General features: G+C 42.7%; 1 protein-coding gene across 1 annotated transcript in view; it reads right to left on the bottom strand.

Moving 5' to 3' along the window:
* LOC133346427 (ankyrin repeat and death domain-containing protein 1A-like) overlaps positions 1-21,065 on the bottom strand; it is a 43,665-nt gene extending 22,600 nt beyond the window's left edge. Inside the window, exons 1-8 of the mRNA XM_061557991.1 lie at positions 20,752-21,065; positions 12,169-12,269; positions 10,275-10,373; positions 7,845-7,943; positions 5,603-5,707; positions 3,966-4,064; positions 2,296-2,406; positions 708-812 (exon numbers count right to left, since the gene is read on the bottom strand). Coding sequence (XP_061413975.1) covers positions 708-812; positions 2,296-2,406; positions 3,966-4,064; positions 5,603-5,707; positions 7,845-7,943; positions 10,275-10,373; positions 12,169-12,269; positions 20,752-20,950 — 918 coding nt within the window. The 5' untranslated portion in view covers positions 20,951-21,065. The remainder of the gene's footprint in view (positions 1-707; positions 813-2,295; positions 2,407-3,965; positions 4,065-5,602; positions 5,708-7,844; positions 7,944-10,274; positions 10,374-12,168; positions 12,270-20,751) is intronic.
* Positions 21,066-22,076: the final 1,011 nt, after the last annotated feature.

Here is a 22,076-nt window from a genome sequence, read left to right as displayed (position 1 = left end):
CCTAGGATAAACCCCCCTTTGCCTACTTTGTGAACCCAGGCCAGCCCCCTTTCGAGTGATTAGTCGAAATGTGGAGTCCCACAGGTCCCCCTATCTCTGCAATCAATCACCTGGGCAACCTCCCTCCCTCCCTCCTGCAAGTCACCAGGGCATCCTCCTTCCATCCATCACTTGGGTTCTCTCTCCATCCTTGCTAAAATCCTAGACAGCCCCATTTGCCTCCATCCCGACAGTCATCCCAACAACAGCCAAACACACACATATATATCTGTGGTGAAGCCTGTGGTGAGGCCTGAAAAATCCTGGATTTTCAAGTTGTGTCTGCACACAGCTTGTATGTGCGTGTAGCTGTGGGGGAGGGCGGAAGTGTCGTGATTAGCTCTCTCTACACTACGAACCCAGCGACCAGATTTCGATTTCCGCTCACCGCCAACACAAGTCACGATTATCTGAACCAGTCCTAGGCCTCCTCTAGGCCGACTCAGCCTCAAATGAGTAGCTGGTGTCATATTTGAAAATATCAGCACTGAGGGAGACAAAGGCAGCCGAGCGTCGTGTTGGCCACCCACCCCTTCGTGTGCCGTGCTGGCCTTAATAGGCCAATCGCAAACAGCACTTGCCCTTAAAAGCCTGTGAAGGCTATACGGGGGATCTTTGTCTTTGCGTGTGAGCATGCTGGTGGGTGTGTGTGTGTGGCGCGAGCTCACGTTGTTGAGTGCGTTGATATCGCAGATCGCTTCACAGTCCAGCAGCATCCGCACACATTCCAGGTGCCCTCCCTCTGCTGCCAGGTGGAGGGCTGTGTTTCCATTCTACACTGCAGTCGGTCAGGCGGTTTGTCAACAAACCAAGCAAAACGGGTGTTCGTACACAGGTGTCAGGAGCTTCCATAGATATTGTGTGGCCAAACAAGGTCAGGATATGTATTGAGGAGGGTATTGAGGAGGATATTGGGATGTCACAGCCGTGACATCACTTCCTGTGATGGCACATTTTTGGGTCAATCAGATCAGTGTAAATGTTGTATCTTGCCTAAATTTTCGCACTTTTAGGATTAATCCAAGAACCAGGAAAATCCCAAAGATATATGATTCCAACCGGAATATGCACGCTTATAAGAGAAAATGATTAAAATGTAACATGATAGAATTAATACCTTTCCTCACAACACAAATAAGAGCCAATTGACATACACCATATATTTCAAATTCATGATGATGTGTATTAAAACGTATGGATACAGTTAAAGATATATATATTGTATGAATAAACCACTTCCTTTAACAAGTTGTTCTCGGAAATTATTTAATAGAAGTCCAGTATAATATTTGAGGACAGTGCTGGCACAGTGGTTTCTGACCCAGCTCACAGTTAATATCTCATGGTGGCGAGATGTTAACTGTGCTAGGCAGGAGGTCGTGGGTTCTATCCCAACCTTGACGCCTGTATATTTGGAGATTGCATGTTCTCCCCGTGGCCACGTGGATTCTTATCCGTGTCCTCTGGTTTTTTCCCTCCACTTTAGAATCAACATGCGTTCAAGAGTATTTGGCTGCTTTACATTTCCACGTGATAAGCCACTTCTCGTTGAGCTATCATTTGTGGCCAGGTCGCTTCTAAAAAGAGCTACATAGCTCAGTGGGTCTTGTTTTAATCAGTGGTGAGTGATGTCTGGACCAGTCCTGGACACGTCTTTCACCAACAAACACCAACCAGCACGGTGACGTATGGTCAAGAACCATAATGACTGACACGGCATTGGGAGGTGTTCATCTATGAGCGGGTTGGGTAAATGATGACTATTGTATACGTGTATGCTACTTAGTGGTCATCTACTAAGACACCATCTCTTGGAGGATGTTAAAGGATTCATCTACTCTTGAATCACTATTACAGTAGCATTGCCTTGAGAGTCTCTCCTTGAAGTTCCACGTGTGCACACACGTGAGACATAAAAGTCATCACTGAATGCACCGCTTGCTGGAGGTAGTGATCAGTGCTGTCCACTGATAGGTACGGATCATGCACGGTGTCGTTCAGGCAGGACTCTCGCCATGTCCACGTGTGTATGCGTGTACAATGTGTTGGCACATTGCACTATGAACCCAGGCGACCCAAGTTCCCACTCACGGCCAACACCAGTGACGATTATCTGAACCGGTCCTGGGCCTCCCCTAGGTATACTCAGCCTCCAATGCCGGCCTTCATAGGTGCTCGCTAATAGTCCCTTGCCCCTACAGTTTGCTAAGGCTACACAGGGGAACTTTGTCTTGTGAAATAACAGCACTCACGGACATTCTGGCTGTTGACAAAGTCCAGAGTTCTCCCAGGGCCTTTCTCCAGCAAATGCTCCAACGACAGCATGTGGCCATTTTTTGCCGCAAGATGAATGGCGGTGTTTTTCTCCTGAAAAAAAGAAAATATGCATGAATCATTGTGCATTAAATAAAATCATATTTAACCAATTTAAATATACTTTATGTCGCAACTATGAGAAGTTGAAAAGTGCAATTTAAAAGTGTCATTTGAATTGGGGGATGATCAGAATACTGAAAATGATCAAATACATTATTTCTGAATGTATATTGTATGTACATGCTAACTTACACCTAACAATGTATTCACGGTAAATAACTTAGTAGTAATTAACTAAATGTTCATAATTCAATATTTGGTTAAAAACTATTTGTTTAAATCACTACAGTAGAGTTTAATTTGAGTCCAATACGGTAGCCCTGCAGTGGAGGTGAGAGGGACTGCCAGTGGAAAGCTAAATATTTTTTTGTGAAATAAATTTAGAATTTATGTCAGACAGAGCGGACACTAACAGAGCATGTGGATGACCGGTGTCACCACATTTCTCACAACGGATAAGTCGAGAGAATTTGCTTGTGCACAATCACATGCAAATTGCATATACTGAACTGTATTACAAAAGTAGGGGATAGTATCTCACACTGACTATTGTCGACAAGCAAATCTTGAATTTCTGACACATGATTAGCATAAGAGCTTTACGGTAGGCTGAAGAATGTGGATTGATTGCAAAACAGTTCGTTCGACCGCACCCGGCTTCATTAGCATGAGAACGGTATGCTGGTTGGAGATTCTTGAACAATTTTTCATGGATTTATTCTTTTCAGCATACCCAGACATCTGACTTACTCCAAGAGGTTTTACTGTAAAACTACAAATATGTATTTGTTTGTATTTATACAAACAAATCAATATAAGCAGTTGATGTATTGTAAAATAAATTGCTATTATTGGGGCCAATTCTTTCCTACATACCTATGTTCACAATACTTATTCAGGTAATGTAATTTATTTTTGAATAAAAGTGTTTCCTTGAGAATCAGGCCCCCTTTTTAGGATATTCCTACATTGAGATGTTTGGCCGAATCCTTTCGAATGAGTGCTTTGCCTGTGGGAAGACACTAAAGTACACAAAAGATAAACACTAAACATTCAAAAACTACTGTGCAGCAAAACAGAGGGATTACAAAAGTCCACACAGGAATGTTTTACAGACCCATTTAGCATCCTGCCATTTCTTGGCCACAGTAGTGCAGGAGTCCACAAATCTACGTAATCCACCAGCCTCTGCATCCACAGCACTGGTCGATCACTCTCAATTTTGGAAACGTTTACCCAAAATGCTTCACGATATTTTGAAATGGGAGTTTAACCCTTTCGCACATCAAGTCTGCGTCGGGTGGACCGCTATTATTAATACGGCTTCTGTAAAATCACATTGAATATTTTCAACACATTTTTTTATGAGAGTTCCCTTTGAGTCCTACAATTCACATTAAACTAAAACAACATTTATTTTAGGTTTGGTCTTTGAATAATTATTGTGCAAGAGGGTTAAAGCAACGTTTTCATAATCGGTTAACTTCCATGATCGTGAATACTGTGTTCCTAAAGCTGCAACCTTGCTCTTGCTCTGTTTACTGTGTTACCCCATCGCTGACGTCCTGTGCACACTTGTAATCCATCAGAAGCTCGAGCACTGCAAGTTGTCCGTATTCGGCCGCCAGTAGGTACGGCGTTTTCTCAGCCTGCACAAGAACAGCATACACGTTAGGCCCTGTAATGTTAAAACACAAGAGATAATTTTATTCCATAAATTGGAGGGGTTTATTTAGCTAAACACCCTCACTCGTGGAAAAAAAACTGCAAGATTATTATTTTTTTTATATTCTTTGGTTCTTTTCGGTAAAGTCACGTACATAGAATTTCTTTTTTAAATAAAACTTTTAAAATTAAAAGCAAAAAAGCCACGACGTTTCGATCGCAACACAAACGGTTTTCATCAGGCGGAGAGAATAGAGACTCCAAATGCAACTGCTTATAGGTGCGGCAGTTAACATCTCACATCCGTGGTTGTCCGTGCCAAGACCCGCTATTCTCTTCGCAAAAACACTGTCTCGAGGAGTGCCCATGTTTATTTCGATGTGAATATGTTTAGCGAGGTAGTAGTTACCAGATAATGTCAAACCCATCCAGGATATGCGAGAACACAATGTACACAGATCAATACAGTAAACACACATTAGCAGCCTACAGATCATATTAGATACTGGTTTTCAAACATGAATGTGTTTTTCTCAACAATGTCATTCCAATTGTGGTACACGTGACATAGCAGTGCTAAACACTGAGGGATGACCACAGAAGAGAAGACGCTAAACCGGGCTAGGCGTGTCTCCTCGCGGTGTGACAATTTGCCCACCTTATGATTCGATTACTTGTTGCAATTCAAGGAAGGTCATGATTCAAATCAAGAATTAATTATATTTTTAGCACTGTGGTGAATGTGGTGGCCTAGAGTGGCTGGATGGATTACATGGACCGATGTAATCTATCCAACACTGTATTTTCAAATTTAATAAGATCGGTTGTTTTTCACACAGGCGATTTGATGCGCGTAGTAGAAGCATATAAATCAATTTGAATTAATGAATCGATGCATTGTTTGCACCCCTCATAGCTTCCGTTTCATCCTCATTCCACATTAATGTATATTAAGAATGCAATTCCTTTACATATGCAGATGAACTGCTTGCCCACCAGTCTATCTGCTTTGTTTAATTTATCGTGATTACTGAGCACAGGCCAAAAGGTCCAAGATGCTAAGCCTTCTCAAACAAGTCAAGTTACAATATTGATTGATTTCATGTGTAGCCATTCAAAAACCACATTCAGTCCCAAATTCAAACAATCAACTGTGACAACGCTGTTGAAGCAAGGATGCTGGAGAGATTTTGCAGGAAGATTGTTCACAATGCAACATAATAATTATTTTATTATGTTTAATTTTTATTATTTTATTACTTCCCTTCTACGTGACTTTACCGAAAGAACCAAGAAGATGAATCCCTGCAGTCACGAAAGCTTTAAATCGAAAATTAAACCTTGCTTTCATATGCAGTGCAAGTGAGAAGTGCTGCCCTCTACTGGCTGTGGACCAGAGGTCACTTGAAATTATTTCAGAAGTAGAGCTGTAATATCCACTTCCGTGGACTGTTCGGCAATACTAGAAGTTTTACTGCTCGTGATAGCACAAAGCTTTACATCGAAATTTAAAGCAACTTACGTTGGTTTTTCCCTCAATGCCGAGGTCTTCAAGGGACTCCAAGGTATATGTAACAGTCTCAACGTGTCCTCTTTGAGCAGCACAGTGTAAAATGTTCAGGCCATTCTAATGGAGCATTGACAGGGAAAGGGAGCAAGGCATGAGTGAGAATCACGAGAAGAGAGTGATATTTGTCAATTATTATCACCACGTGTTTCATGACACTGGCATTGCAGAGCAGCATAAACAACATTCGGACTACGGTGATACCAATTACCCGCCGTTCGCCACTAAGTGACGGTGACGTCACCACGGCGCCTGTGCCAGGCCAGTTAATAATACCCACACGTGCCACGTTTATATGCACATTCACTCTTACTGTAACGTGCATAAACTTTCATGGAAAACACAGGCACACATCACCTATAAAGCTTCACAGAGCACTGTAAGGCTCATGAGGGATCCAAATGAAAAATGATGAGATTCAAACTAAGCTCACTTTATCGGCCGAGTCAAACTCGAGCACAGGGAATATGAAAATTGCAGTGTGTAGTCGAGCCGATGATTAATCTTATTTAACGCGTTAAAACTCGCCATATTTTTGAGGAGTATTGTGGGTAATTCAATTCAAAAGGCTTCCATTCCAATAAGGTTAATACAATAGTTTTAGTCCAGCCTATGGGCTGTTCAGGACACTCTTACCCAGAATCATTGTCAAAGTTAAGCTTATTAATAAATGCTGTTGGATAGTGTTGATTTGGAAATCCCATAGGTTTAATGGACTAAAATCTATATTGTATTTAATGCGGCGAAAATATAGACTGGCTTTCACATCATCTTATAACTTTCAGTAAATGCATTATAAATAAGTAAAATGTAAGTAGTTTTACAGTTTAATAGCATTGACCTGTAAATGTGTCTTGTTGTTTGTGATTTGGCACCAGCCACATGGGTTAGTGTAGGTGTGGTTGGGATAACGATTACGTTGAAATGCTGATGAGATGGAAAACAATTCAGCGGTTAATTTTTTTTTTTGACCAACCAAGCAAGCCTCACTCAGCCACGGTGCTTTTGAGGAGGGTCTTGCTTTGCGATGTTTGAGCAACTGGTGTATTGACCATTCCTGGCGTGCAGAAGGAAACCAGGGCACCAAGTGAACACATGAGAACGTTTTTAACAGGGGGTGACCAGGTGGCTTCAGAGTCAGAGCGCTGAGCTGGCACCAATGACACCCTGGGTTCGAATCAAAGTCAGCCACCTTTGATTAATCCAGGTTCTCAACTGCAGTGTATTGATGGTCTCAGTCCAGTCACAAACGAGCGTGCAAAACACCCCATCACAGGCAATTTGGATTGTCTCACATTTATACAGTTGCACATGGATGTGTGTATGTGTGTGTATACATTATTTATATGGGAAGCGGTAGTGTAGCGGTTAGCGCGCTGCGCTATGAACCTGGCGACCTGGTTCGATTCCCGCTCACGGCTAACACCAGTGACGATTATCTGAACCGGTCCTGGGCCTCCCCTAGGTCGACTCAGCCTTAAATGAGTACCTGGTGCGGTGTGTAAACATCGCTACTGGGGAGACAAAGGCGGTCGGGCGTGGTGCTGGTCACCCACCCCCTTCGTTCGTGTACCGTTCCGGCCTTCATAGGTGCTCGCTAACAGCACTTGCCCCTACAGTCTGTTAAGGCTATACGCGGGATCTTTATCTTTGTATACATTATATCCACATGGTAGGAAAGGAGATATTTTACACCAGAGTAGCAAAAAAACATGCACAGGTTGGTGACAAGATTAGCAACAGAAACGTTCCACATTCCATCACCGCACCCACCCCAGGGCATAGCGCCTTGCTGAAGAGTTGTTTCTTCCCCAACCCCAGCCTAGATCTGCCCTGGCTCTGCCCATGTTTGCAAATTTCGCCATGTGGAAGACACAGAGGTGGAGACCATGTCCTAGTATGCGAAAACCATTACTTTCTACTGAATTGGATGTTTTTTTTTTCCACTGACATCAGCAATTAAATAGATTTTATTTAACCAGGAGATTAAATAAACCCATTGAGACACCTGAAATAACATTGTCTCATTTTCAAGAAAAACCTAGCAGCGACAGTGTCTGCTAAACGATTGATTGGGCCATGGATGTTTACTTTAGATGTCAATATCAATCAAATGCGATTACAACAGCAGCAATGCAAGCTATGGCCCAGGATGTGATTGCTTTCCAGAGTTTAAACCTGCTGCCCCAGTCCTTACCTTGTTCTGGCTGGAGACTCTCCCTCCACCATTCACGAGGCGCTTGAGAACCTCCAGGTGTCCAAACCAAGCCGCTATGAGCAGAGGGTTCATCCCGTACTGGAGTAAATGACCATAATGCACAGCAGTCAGCTTCAACACCAGCACATCTTGGTGGCAGACTTTTCAGCAAGCCAATATTTCAGATTGTGTTTAGCAAGGGTAGACCAGTTGACAATGCCAGAGGTTTTACCGCACTGGTGATGCCACTAAAATGTTGACATTCATTGACCCTTTTATCAACCAGTCTTGATCAGCATTCTATATTGTGATGACGGTTCTGCAAAAAGGTGTCTTCAACAGCAACATTTAGCAAGAATCCCGGCATACTTTGAATGTCAAGATAACATCAACGTTCCTGGGCACATTCTGTGCATAGCTTTGTGATGGCTGTCCACTCAAAAGCCAAGATTGTGGCATCAATCGATTGTATTTCGTTATTTTTGGTATTTCTACTCAAGATACCAAATATAATTCAAAGCATAATAACCTTACACACTTGTGGTGTGATATTGCTCACAAGCATGACACACCAATTAAAGAGAAAACTATGTTACAGTACATTTATAGAACAAACCTAAATAAACGGCTGCCACATGTATCAACATTTAGAATGCGTGTGTTAAGTCAAAGCTCCAGGTGTGCCGTGTTATTTTCAGAAATATAGAAAAGGAAAGAAACGAGGACAGACGAACTCTCCGTGCCATTCAGTGGCCGATCCAGCCCCAAGCTCCCACCTCCCGCCTTCCCTTCTCCACTTGTCGTGCCACAGCAAGGCATCAGACACCCCCCGGCCCTCTCAACTCCCTCGGTCGCGCATGCACAGTCAAGGAAACGGCCTCCAAGGTGTGCCGCAAAGATCGAGCAAGCTCAACAGCGCGCCGTGGAATGAACCAGGTTAAGAAGCACTCAGTGAAGCGCTCCGAAGCAGTTAGGGCAGCAGACTTCACACAGTAGAGTGCACGAATTTGAGTTTGTTGCCAGCAATATTATTTTGAAGGCAAAAAATATACAAGTTGGTTATCAATCGAATGTAATGTGGTCAAATGTACTGTAGCAAAAATAGAAGTTTAACACTGTTACGCCATGACATTACCCAACCGGTAAAGAGTACGTGTCAAATTACTTGACCAGGATCCAACAATCCAGTCTGTACTTTATCCGCCCACCCTTGCTTTCAAAGTGCTGGATTGTCAAGCATGGATCGCTGCATCGCAAGATCATGAATGGTGGCGGTAGCTTGGAGAGGCCTTCACCCAGCAGTGGATTGATCCTGGCTGATGAAGATGACCCCATTGACCATGATTTATTTACGGGATTAAATTAGATCATTGCCAGCGTGAAATGCGGGCCAATACCGAAGTGGTTAGCATTCTTGCTGACCGATGCTGGCATGTAATATACTGCAGTCATCTTCTAAAATTTTATTATGTTTTATTTTAATTATTTTATTACTTCCCTTCTACGTGACTTTACCGAAAGAACCAAGAAGATGAATCCCTGCAGTCACGAAAGCTTTAAATCAAAATTTATACTGCAGTCATCTAAGCCTATTTTTTTTAAACATCGTAAATAAACGCATCTAAAATTACATATGCTCTTGGAATAAGAGGATGCACAGATGTGACAGAGCAGGACAAGGATAAGCCAGGAGACAGGGTGTCAAGCTCAATGCTAGCCTTCAGAAAAGAAAACGTGGGTGCACTGTGTAAGTATTAATCGATACTCCGATTAAAATCAATTCGTATTCTCACAATACTTGCATCATTCCCTGCATGTGACGTGTTATGAAGTCAAGTATGCTGACACTACTAAAACAAGGTAAATTATTGATATGTCATTCAATTATCCAGACTCTTTTTAGAATGATCTTGGATATTTTTGCCAATTCTGATTTGAGGAAAGTGTTGCATGTGGGAAAATACTAGAGTGCTGAGAGAACACCCTTGCATATGGGGAGATAGCAGTTGAAAGGTCTGCAAAGATGTGTTCATCAACACATTGCTGTGATGCCATTTCTTGAATCACCAACCCTTGCCTCCTCAGCGCTGGATTATTTTATAAGCGTGTGCAACATATTTAACAAATGACTTGATATCATCAAATACCATTCTACATCTCCTGCAAACACAAAATATGAGCTTTGAATCATATTGTGACCATGATGAATTTTGTAGGGGTGTGAATCATGACATTCCGAACAAAATGGTGAGCTTTAGCTATTATTTTATTCTCAAAAAAATGCTCCCATTGAATTATCCGATTAAGCCTTTATAATAATGGCCGATACCTTAACGGATAATTCGCCTGTGAATTTTAAGTAAGCATCGGTTCACTCCAGCCGTGCCAAAACCCAGCCCCTGGGGGATATGTCGGTGCTGCGCGCCAAACCTTGTCCGCCTTGTCCACGTTCGCCTTTCTCTCCAGAAGCAATTTGACGGCGTCCTCCTGGCCACTCCCTGCCGCAAAGTGCAGCGCCGTTTGGTCACGCTGAGGGTGATGCCACAGATGGGACATTGGTGAGAAGGTGTGAGCGGTGAAGGGGGTGAGGACGAGGACACACGCGTGATAAAAAAAAAAACATTCGATGTAACCTGCGCTTTTTTTCAGGTGGATTCGCATTCGTTATTACTACGCTAAGCTATTTAGTTAGGTATGTACGTATGTTGAACTTCTTCCGCACAATACATAGCCAACCCGTGCTAATCGGAGGTGATACTGCGTAGGCAGTGGTGCGGTAGTCTGGCGGTTAGCTCGAAGCGTAACGAGCTCGGCATCCCGAGTTCGTCAATAAACACTGCCTGAGTAGGGTTACGCGCTATATATAAAGCCTGTGCTCTTTTATCGGTCTTAAGACATCATCGCTCGCGGTGACACAAACACATTTTCAAAGAACAACCTCTGTGCATTATGCAAACGCCAACCTCCGTGACTCTGTTATGTACAGCTCCATACAAAACACCACCATACATACACCATGCACCTATTCCTGCAATCAAATAACATGCAACATGGCCAACATGCAAATCAAGTCTTCATTATGATCCCATATCTGTTCATAGCATCACATGTGCCTCATGTTTCTGCAAATAATCTGCTACAGTATCCCCTCGTTCGCGAAGGATACGTTCTGGAGATGCTCGTGAAGAGCAAATTTTGCGGACAATGATATTGGCCAACGAAAACCCATCTTTTTAATTAATTGCCTTAAATAAATACGTAAATAAGCTATTAAATTATCTCACTTTATCGCATTAGATTCTTTATCACTTCACCTCATCACTCTCTCGCTCTCGATGCAGTTGTGTAGAGTTAACGTCTCGCCACGGTGGCGAGACGTTAACTGCAAGGAGAACATGCAAACTCCAAATATACAGGCATCAGGGTCAGGATCGAACCCACGCCCTCCTGTATACCAGGCAAGGTATTTAACATCTCGCTACCGTGGCACCACACGGTGGCGTGGGGCAGAGGTCGCAACCGGGTACCCGATACCCGTACCCTACCCGATACCCGGCTACCCGTACCCGGCCGGGTACAGGTACGGGTACCCGTTTGCGACCCTGGTGCGGCCGGGTATGGGTAGGCCGTGAGTCACTGGTGAGTAACAGTTTGTCACTCATTTCCCAACGTCTTGTCTCTTCTCACAATTCAAGTTCCTAGAATCAACCCACCCGTGCCTGCAACATGGCTTCATCCCAGAGGTCGCAATCAGGTACCCGATACCCGTATCCTACCCGTACCCGGCCGGGTACGGGTAGGGTACGGGTACGGCCGGGTACGGGTACCCGTTTGCGACCCTGGTGCGGCCAGGGTACGGGTAAGGAATCAAAACCCGTTTGCGACCTCTGGCGTGGGGGCATGCCTCCCTCTGAATTTCGACTTCAGGTCCTACCCCCTGCCAGCCCCAGCCGCTTGAGTTATAAACGTATTCCTGCACTAACCTCACCGCTGCACTTTGAACAAACCAATTGGATTTGTTCGTCTTGACTTGGCCCTCCACCCACCCCTTCAACCCCACTGCTCGAGCCTGCCAGTGGATAGATAGGTGTCACCCGTACGGTGTACTTTATTTCGCCGAGGCTATTTTATAAGCACAAGATTGGTCAAACACCCGTGGTGCGGGGGGGGGGCATGCTCCGTGTCAGCTCAGGCCCCAAACACGGTTTGCCTGCAAAAATAAAAATGACTCGTGGATAACAAGTTGGGTGACGGCCCTTGAATTTCCTTCACCGTCCGTTGACCCACACGGGGCAGTGCAGGGGCAGTGCGGGTTTGGACGTACCATGTTCTTAGCATCCACCTTGACTTTCTTCAGCAGCTTCTCCATTTCGTCCACATCATTCCGTTTGGCCGCCTCGTGGAATTCTTTCTCACATTGGAGCACTGTGAGCACAGAATGGGCAGAACACGGCACTGAATGGGTATGTTGTTACACCGGAGGTGTATATTCTCGAGCCCACCATCTCAAGCTGCATTGAGTAATAAGTATAACCCGTAAAAACAAAGTTTTTCACTATAAATCCTTTATATGCGTGGCAGCGAACTTAATATTAAGGATTTAAAAATATATTCGCCTGTGGAGGACGCGGGGATCGATCCCGCGACCTTTGGCATGGGAAGCGAGGGCGCTACCAACTGCGCTACTCCGCCACGGCCTGTGGAGGGGTTACGCTCTGGGCTCTTATACTGTGACGTTCAGCCAAAGCGATGCATGAGTTCTATTTGAATATATGTAAAATAATTTTTTTTTGCCTAAAAAGTGTAAAATTTTGGGAATTTTTTTTCACGAACATTAATTGTCTGGCACAACGAGTCTGTGTGGAAAATGTCAGCTCGATTGGATCACGGGAAGTGGGTTAAAAAACGACCGAAAGATTTGCACGGTCGTAAGCAAGCAAGCACGCACGCAAGCAAGCAAGCATGCGAACTTAATATAAAGGATTTAAAAATACAAATGCTGAAAAATGCAGTTTAGGAATTTAAAAACCAGTCTCTAACAGATGACTTCACCACTTGATGCCTCTACAATGGGCAGGCCCACCTGTGATCCAGCACCTCGGAAGGGAGGGTTAGTGGATCCAGCAAATATGTGACGCTTCCCAACCATGAGGCTGTGAGGTGGCCAGGCGATTGCAGTACAGCAAGTGGATTGAATCCATCTGTGCGGAGCTCTGAGTGGTATTAACTGGGTTTTCTCCGGGGAGACCAGTTTCCTTCCCCCGTGCCAAATGCTCATGAATGCAATTGAGCAAACATTAAAATGCAGAACACTCCTGAAAAAGATTCCTAAGCATTAGGCTACCCTGAATAAACAAAGGATGTTATTACTATTATAATTAGCAAAAAACAAACGCATTAACAAATACAGTGGTCCCTCGGTTAACGATATTAATTGGTTCCACGAAAACCATCGTTAATTGAAATAATCGTAAATCGAAGATGGGAAATTTTAATGAGGGTGGCTGGTCGATGTGGAGTGACGTCACAAGCGTTAAGGACAGACATTCCTGGGTGATTAGAGTAGGTACGGGACCCTATGCGAGGTGGATCGCTAATAGAAACATCATTAATTGATGGCATCGTAAACCGAGGACCACTGTACGCCATCCGATATCTGTTCTGGTTTAGGTGAAGCGAGGGAAGCTGTTGACAATGGCAAGAAAATCCGACGCAATAAAAACTATACACGTGCAACATTTGCCTTCAGATTCAATTTCACACATTACAGGTATTGTCTATCACGCTGATTCTAGCTCAAACAAGCTCACTGTATACAGTTCACCTGCGATAAAAGTATCCGAGTATTTCTAGATTTGAAGCTTTCGTGACTGCAAGGATTCATATTCATAGGTTTTTTTTTTCGGTAAAGTCACGTAGGTGCCTCACTTGATGCAGCTAATTCGGCTGTGACGGTCCCACCTGATGACGGAGACTTGTGTTGCCTCCGAAACATCGTGATTTTTGTTTTATTTTATTTTCATTAATTTTGATGTTTTACCTATCCGAGTGTTGAATGACTCATTTGACCCAGCGTTTATAATTATGGCAATGCAACTTTCCTTTCCCCTGAAGGACACTGATGTACTGTGAAGACTCGTGTTGGTTATATATGGTCACGAGATCAATTCGTGCATTTGGTCAGATTAATGCATTCTTTATGAGTTTATTTTAAACCATTTGAAAGTATGCATATATGAACGGGAGTGTATCATTTCAGCAAAATATATTTAACAAGATTTTTATGCCACATTTCCAGTTTCTCCTGCAGCGGTATTTAGCTCGATATGTGATCATTCATTACACGAAGTAACACAATTTTTGTTCCTGGGTAGTAAGTGTTATTTCGTAATTGCTTATGCCTAAAAAGTATAGAAAATTGCTCTTATTCCCCACAAACTTTGTTTTTGTGACCAGGACAGTGATATTTCGAAATTTACCTATTTTCAATGAGAAAACGGGCGAATTTGTGTCTTTTTGCATCTTTTCGTTCACATAAAGTCAGAAAAAACTACATATCAATCAAAATGTACATGTATTTATACTAAAGTAATACAAAAAAGTCGACAAAAGATTTAGAAGTGAGTCGTTTTTCGAGATTTACGATTATACTGTAAATCACTTTCACGAATCAGCCCCCAAATGTAATCTCCCATCATTGTCTCGTTATACTGTCCTTGGTAGCGGCGTTCAAAGTCCAGTATATCCTGGTGGAAGCGCTCGCCTTGCTCCTCGGAGTACGCTCCCATGTTCTCCTTGAATTTATCAAGATGAGCATCAAGGATATGGACTTTGAGGGACATCCTACAACCCATTGTGCCGTATTTCTTCACCAGTCTCAACCAGCTCCACATAGTTTTCGACCATGTGATTGCCCAGGAAGCCACGAACCACTGCGACAAAGCTGCTCCAAGCCGCTTTCTCCTTACTCGTGAGCTTCTTGGGGAATTCATTGCACTCCAGGATCTTCTTTATCTGTGGTCTGATGAAGACACCGGCTTTGACCTTTGCCTCAGACAGCTTAGGGAAGAAGTCTTTAAGGTACTTGAAGACTGCCGACTCCGAAGCTACAGCTCTGACAAATTGTTTCATAAGGCCCAAAGACTACATTTGGGGGCAGATTCGTGAAAGTTATTTACAGTATAATCGTAAATCTCGAAAAAATACTCACTTCTAAATCTTTTGTCGTCATTTTTGTATTACATTAGTATACATACATGTTAATTTTGATTCATATGTTGTTTTTTCTGACTTTATGTAAACGAAAAGATGCAAAAAGACACAAATTTGGCAGTTTTCTCATTGAAAATAGATACATTTAAAAATATTACTGTCCTGGTCACAAAAGCAAAGTTTGTGGGGAATAATAGCCATTTTCTGTACTTTTGAGGCATAAGCAACTAGGAAATAACACTTACTACCCAGGGAAAAAAATTGTTACACAGTGTTATCTATGGCCACTGATTCCCTGTGGAAAAAAAGTCTCATGGAAAGTTTTACTGGGTCATTCCATGCCAACTCAATCAGAAAAGGGTCATTTTGTTAATAGACCATATCAGACCTTGTTTGAAATTTTCAGCCGGGGGTGTTTGTCCTCACTGGGTTCAAAGAATTCTGGTCATTATTTTTTAAAAACATATATTCCCTTCAAGTTCTGACTTCACAAATGTCAGCCTGAAGTGAAAAAGTTACCCCTTGAGTAGAAAGATCACGTAGACGCTATAATCATGTGTAGAAACTCGGAATGAAGAGAGCTTTCGAGACATGCATTCTAGAAGTGCTTAACTCACTTATGGCAAGTTGCTATTCGAGGTGTTGGTGACAAGTTGTTTTTGACATTCAGACCAACACTTTAACCTGTGGGGGGTGCGGGTAGTATAGTATTATGATTGCTGTCAGAACATGAGGGACCAGTCTTCCAAAATGTAGTAAAACACTTCTGCTGTCAAGTCCCTGCACAAGTCATTAACCACCTTTGAAATTGTATTTGTTGCTACTGTTACTCCGTTTGCGCCAAATTACTCGGGTACGAGGGGCTCCAAAAAAACATCCCAAGATGTTGTTCATATCAACAAAAAATTTACCAAAATAATGTTTGGATGTGAGAGTTTGGGATTTCTGTCGGGGCTCTAAAGTGGCATTCGAAATTATTGTATGTATGTTGAACTTCTTTTGCACCATACGTAGGAAAATATGACTGGATGTGCTTCCAGTGACACTGGCTTGGAGCAGAGTGGTCATGAACGTGCGTGTGGGATTTGGGTTACTTTGTTACGATGGCACATATGAAACTACCTTAACCTCACTTCGTTGCATAAAAAAAAATACCAACTGTTATAAAACACGAAAAATATATTACCTTGGCAAACTTAAGGTGCTGTTAAAGTGCTATATAAATCTAGATGAGATAAGATCTTTTTGGATACTTAGCGTACCATATGTGGCTTACGAATTCAACATTTGCTTTGGCTGTGAGGTATGGTGTTGAAAAAACTATGGAAAGATCATTATTTTTAGAAAAAAAATCTTCACTGTTTTCCCCACCATTTGAATGCGCATGACCTTATGCCATCTTGACAATGTGATAATGATTCAACTTTGTGATGTGCGGTTTCTGTACCAGATGGTAACCTCTCACATTCTGCATGCAACTTTCTTTTTAAGATGCTTTATTTGTTGCATAGGTATGTACTCGTCTTAAAAACTGGGATCTTTAGTTTAATACAAGTCGGAGTAGATATGTGAAAATTTAGAAACGCCGGAAGTTGTAAACCCCTCAAAGGATGTTTTTTTTTCAGAAAAAAAATAACTTGCGTGTTTGAACCGAGTGGGCTTGAAACCCCTCAGGTGAGTTTTTCTAGACTTTGGTTTGTGTTCGAATGGAATGATGCTCCAGTATCAGATACATGCACCAGGGCTCTGACATCCTTAATATTTTTCTTCGTATGGTTGATATATGTGTAGACCAACACCTATAACTTTACATTTATTTGGTTGAGCCAGATAATTGCTTCAGGAGTAGCCGAGTTTATCGCTGCGATGCCTCCTTTGTATTTGTAAATCGGACATTGAATCATTGTATGTTCCATGGTCCGTTCTGGGTGACCACAGTCGCACAAGTGAAGCCTTTTAATTTTTACTTTGTGCATCAAGTATCGGCATCTGCCATGCTTTGTGCCGATGTGGTTTTAGGGTGGTCCATAAGCTTTGTGGAAGATCAAAGCCAGGGATCTTCTGCATCGGATGTTTCACGAGGAGTTTGTGACTTCTTGTGAACTTCATTGGGCTTTCCAAGCATTATCAGGGTTGAAGTCGCATTCTCAAAGGTTAAGCGCATGAGTCCAAAAGGTGGGGAGGGACGTTATTGAGATCTTGCTAGATGGGTAGACATACATTTCCTGTGTGGGGACTTGACATTTCCAAAATGTCAACTGCAGTAGGTGTCAAAATGTCAGTTTTAAGATGTCAGTTCTAACCCAACAATGAAATATTAAGTTCACTGTTACCAAGTTTCCAATTCACTTTTCATTCCAATGAGTTCCGTTTATTTAAATCAAATGTATTCGTAGAGTCTATCATTGTCATCGTCAGGCATGATCAATCCACTGCTGGATGAAGCCCTGCCCAAGCCATCATCATTTATCATGATCCTAAAATGCAATTATTTACTAAGCATATATCTTTCCAAAAAACATATATACTACGTGCTAGCAAGAACTTTATATGCCATTTGTTTGTCGTTAAATACTTGAATTTAGGAAGGAGTTTATGTTTTAATTTCAAAATATGCTGTTATAACAATATGAATAATTTCCAATAGAAATTTAAAGGCTGAAAAGTAGGGCTCACGATAAATGAGCAATATAAAGGTGACGTATTAAAAATAAATCGCGAAACAAAAAAATATTGATGGTGCGACGACTATAAGACACTATTTTTTAAATGTATATACTGGGGCAATTATTTAGGGTGGACTTGTTATCAAATGGAAACAGGATGAAGCACTTTTGGAAGACTGAACCTGATCATGAAATGCAAAATACCCATGTGAATAAGGAAAAGTTTTTTCTATCGATGCAACATGGACACCGACAAATTTGCGAGATATGATATGTAGGATAGGTCCAGATATAGAGACTTGGAATTACACATACATTTTGCAAAAAAAGACATGGATAAAGGAAAAATCATATGGGAGCCACCATGTTGCCTGTTACTGGAAAGTACATGGCCTTGGGCAGAAAACATCGCTAGAAGGAATGCAAGTTGATGGATGTGACTGCTGATGGAATGGCTGTCAAAGTAAAGTAGAAAAGACACCCAAGAGGATGACCACTGTGGAGGTGGGGGGATGAGATAAACTCTTCCGTAAGAGATGGATTGGAGCATCGCAAGATGAGTATTGGAATTGCTATGGGGAGGCCTTTATTCAGGGGAAGCCTTAATTCAACAGTGGACGGGCCATTTTTGTTGATGATGATACCACAAGCGATGGATTGCATCTACGTTATATTTATAAATCAGGATGTTACTGTCAAAAAACAACGCATTAATCAGAGCACACAAATCTGATTCTGCGCTTTATAAATTATTAAAATGAATATTTGAAGAAACTAAAAGTTACTCAACTAATTTGAATACAAACAGGGTGATTTTGAGTTATGTATTTTATGTTGAACAGCCTTGGATTAAGAAATCCTATGGGATGCACAATAATACTTTCATTTGTTATGTAGAGGGACAATTTTAATTGTATTATCTACTTGTTTATTTCGATATGACTAAGTTATTTCTCAACTTTTGCTTCTTAATGACAACCCAGTGTATGTGTATTTGCATCATTACACACGGTGCATATGACGTACGCACAAGGGCACACTTTCGGGAGTTGTCCTATCTGTTGGAAAGTCTAACCAAGCCCAAACATTGACTGCTCTTATTCGGAGGAATTTTCAGAAAGCATAAACAAAATGTACGTATCATAAATCTTATAATTTCTGTTAACACATAATCAAACACAGACACGTATCATTGCACCATCGATGATTCACTACAGTGCAATGCTATACCCAATACCTCACAAAAATGTGCAGACCACGCCTAACATTTTATACGAAACAAACCATCCGAGCATCTTTGTGCATGAAAAAAAACAGTTTTTGCAATGCCAGCTGGATTTCCATAAACACGACGAAATAGGCACTTTATGTGACTTTTACAATATTTCTCAAATAAAATATGAAATGAGATGGGTATGGAACTTGAAGAAACAGCATGTGAAAGAGAGCTAGGTGCTCATGTTGACTCAGCACTGTCCTCTCATCCAGACAAACTAGAGAAGCAACTAAGAAAGCCAATACCAACGCGAGAAAAGTGTCAAATATAATTCCAGAGAGACAATTGAAAAGACGCGGACGTGAAGGGATTATGGCATTCAGTCTTATTCGTCTCACGGACCCCTTGTAGTCGGAGGGTCAGGAGGGTCGCCCCATCTGTCCTGGTTTACCCAGGATCGTCTTTTTTTATATGCCAGGTGGTTTGGAAATGTAAAAGTATTTCCATGACATTATGAATTCAGTTTTTTGTCGGTAGCGTAATAATAAACCACGAAAGCCAATCCATTAACAATCAGCTGTCCCCTTTCCCGGTTACGGCGAGATATTCTTATTCCCATGATGTGTACCAGTGTATTTTGTACCTCAGAAGGTGGCAAGATGTTAACTTTCTCGCCTGGTATACAGCAAGTAGTGGGTTCCATCCCGGCCCTGATGCCTGTATATTTCAAGTTTGCATATCTCTCTCCTCATGGTCGAGTGGATTTTTCTCCAGATCCACCAGTTTTACCCTCCACATTGATTTGTGGAGGGTACATCCAGTATTTGGCTGCTATATATTGCCACATGATAAGCCACTTCGTTGAGCTATCAGGTCGCATCTGGTAAAATAGCTATAAAGCTTAGTTGGCCCTTACCTGGTCAAATAAAATAATGTTTAAGCACTGTACACCATCTTTGCACTACACTGTCAGGCATGTATTGCCTCCTGGGCAAAGGTAATTTTTAATTGTGTTGCTAATGTGCTACTAATGTCCACGCCCGCGTGAGATTTGCCTGCGTCAGGGTGAGACAGCGAGCACCCTGCTAAATGCGTCAATCTCACACCAAATTCGTGCGCCTTGAGAGCTCTGACACGGGGGAATGGACGTCACTTAGAGGCCAGCAGACCATGCGTTGCCATTAGTTGACAGCTAAATTTGCTGACAGCGGCCGTCTGGAACGCTCTTCCTTCCTGGAGTTATGCGCTTTTAAATCTAGTCGGAATAATAATTTATTTAGAACCGCTTCCCCCGTACAGCTGATTATCGCAGTTGGCTCGTACGAAGTTCAACATTCATACATACAGTCATACATGAAACCGGCTTGCAAACAGGCCTGCATGTGGTGTCACAAGTACAATAAAAAAAATCACGTAACAGTCTGTTCTCCTATAACGCGGTAGTTGAGTTCCCGAAGAACACCGCGTCATGGACACATCTCGTTATAATAAATAACATATAATATAGGGTAAAAGGACAGTCCGCGATAACACACAGGCTGAACAAAGACTGGAAGCGCGTGGGTAGCATCTAGAAGCATCCAGCAGTATCCCGCCTTGTGTGATGATGCCGTAACAATCGCTCACTCCTCCTCGCCGCCACGGAGTTATGGTCACTCCACCGCGTTATATCCAATTCGCATCCACGTTATACACAAAAAAGGAAAATGTGTTCCCCCGAATACATTCATCGCGTTATATCAAAAAAAACACGCGCTCTCGGAGAACAGACTGCAGGATAAACACGAACGCAGGACATTATTGTACACTTACTTCTTCTCGTCGTTGTGAGCGATACAACTGATTGATGCCGGGTGGCCCAGGCACCGAGAGAGAGATGCAATCTCGATGGGTGCCGTGTAGCCTCGAGCACAGAAGCAGGCTACTCCTTCCAGAGCCATAAACACGGCAGCTTGGAACGACCTTTGACATGCAAGGGGCGATCGTGGACCCGGTAAACTTTGCAGGGGCATTCCGAGCAAATCGTCGCGTTATTAATCCCACGCTGCCTTCTTTTCACCGAATGTGAAATCGGCTATCGATTCACATTGTCGCAATCTTTATTTTTATTTAGCCACGGCACCGAAGCATTGGCCATGAGGTGACTGTACGCACGCAAGTTTATTTGCTCGTTTGCCCCCCCCCCCCCCGCTGATAGGCACAAATATGTACAAAGATGTTGCCCAAAGCCGCACCTTAACTGCATGCAATATAACAACAATAATGTTTGGCAATGCGTCGCTCGGTCTACGACTCTACGGCAACGCAAGACACGGGCACATCAGGGGAGGGCTGCCGTGGGTGGCGATGCCAACTACACCAGCGACTCGATTTGTATCGCATTTTGCTCGTGAACAAAACACCGTGGAGATGTGAGTGGGATGAGGAGGAGTAGGAGGAGGAGGAGGGCCACTCGATAAAGACACGGCGCGTGTTGACCTCCTATTCCCAATCCCTGGACCGAGTGATGATGATGATGAGGAAGCCCGCGGCTCTCTCTTTCTCTCAACAAGTTCTTGCATTAATAAATAATAAAAAATAATAGAAATGTTAAATAATATTATTATTTCTATTATTTTTCTTATTTATTTTCATTTTTACCTACGTGACTTTGCCGAAAAAACCTAAGAGTATGAATCCGTGCAAGTCACGAAAGCTTCAAATCTGGAATTCTTCCATTCTCTACGAAAGCCTCGATTCTTAATAAAACCACACACACCCACTCACTCACAGACACACGGACACATTCGCCGCCCTTGAATCGGTGGTCGCACTCACTCGTCTCATCGTCGTCGGCCAATTCATCGTCCATCCTGTCAAGATGCGCGGTCGCGGCGACGTTGAATGCACTTTTTTGGGGGGTTTTCGTGTTGGGTGACGGACCGCGGCTGCTTGTGGCGCTGCGATGAGAGAGGCGACACGTTCGGGTGACGAGGACCCACCTCTCTCTCTCTCACGACAAGATCCAGTCATTCCGGTTCGCGTTGTTGAACTTTTAAGGGCTTTAAGCAGCGTCAACGTGCTGGGGTAACAACACTTACTGTATTGCCAGTGTGTGTGTGCGTGTGTTTATAGATATATATACGTGCCACGGTGGCT

The sequence above is a fragment of the Lethenteron reissneri genome, chromosome 24 (genome assembly GCF_015708825.2).
Source record: "Lethenteron reissneri isolate LAM-NWPU_2019-01 chromosome 24, ASM1570882v1, whole genome shotgun sequence".
In the NCBI taxonomy this organism is placed as follows: domain Eukaryota; kingdom Metazoa; phylum Chordata; class Hyperoartia; order Petromyzontiformes; family Petromyzontidae; genus Lethenteron; species Lethenteron reissneri.
This window is presented reverse-complemented; position numbering and strand designations above follow the sequence as displayed.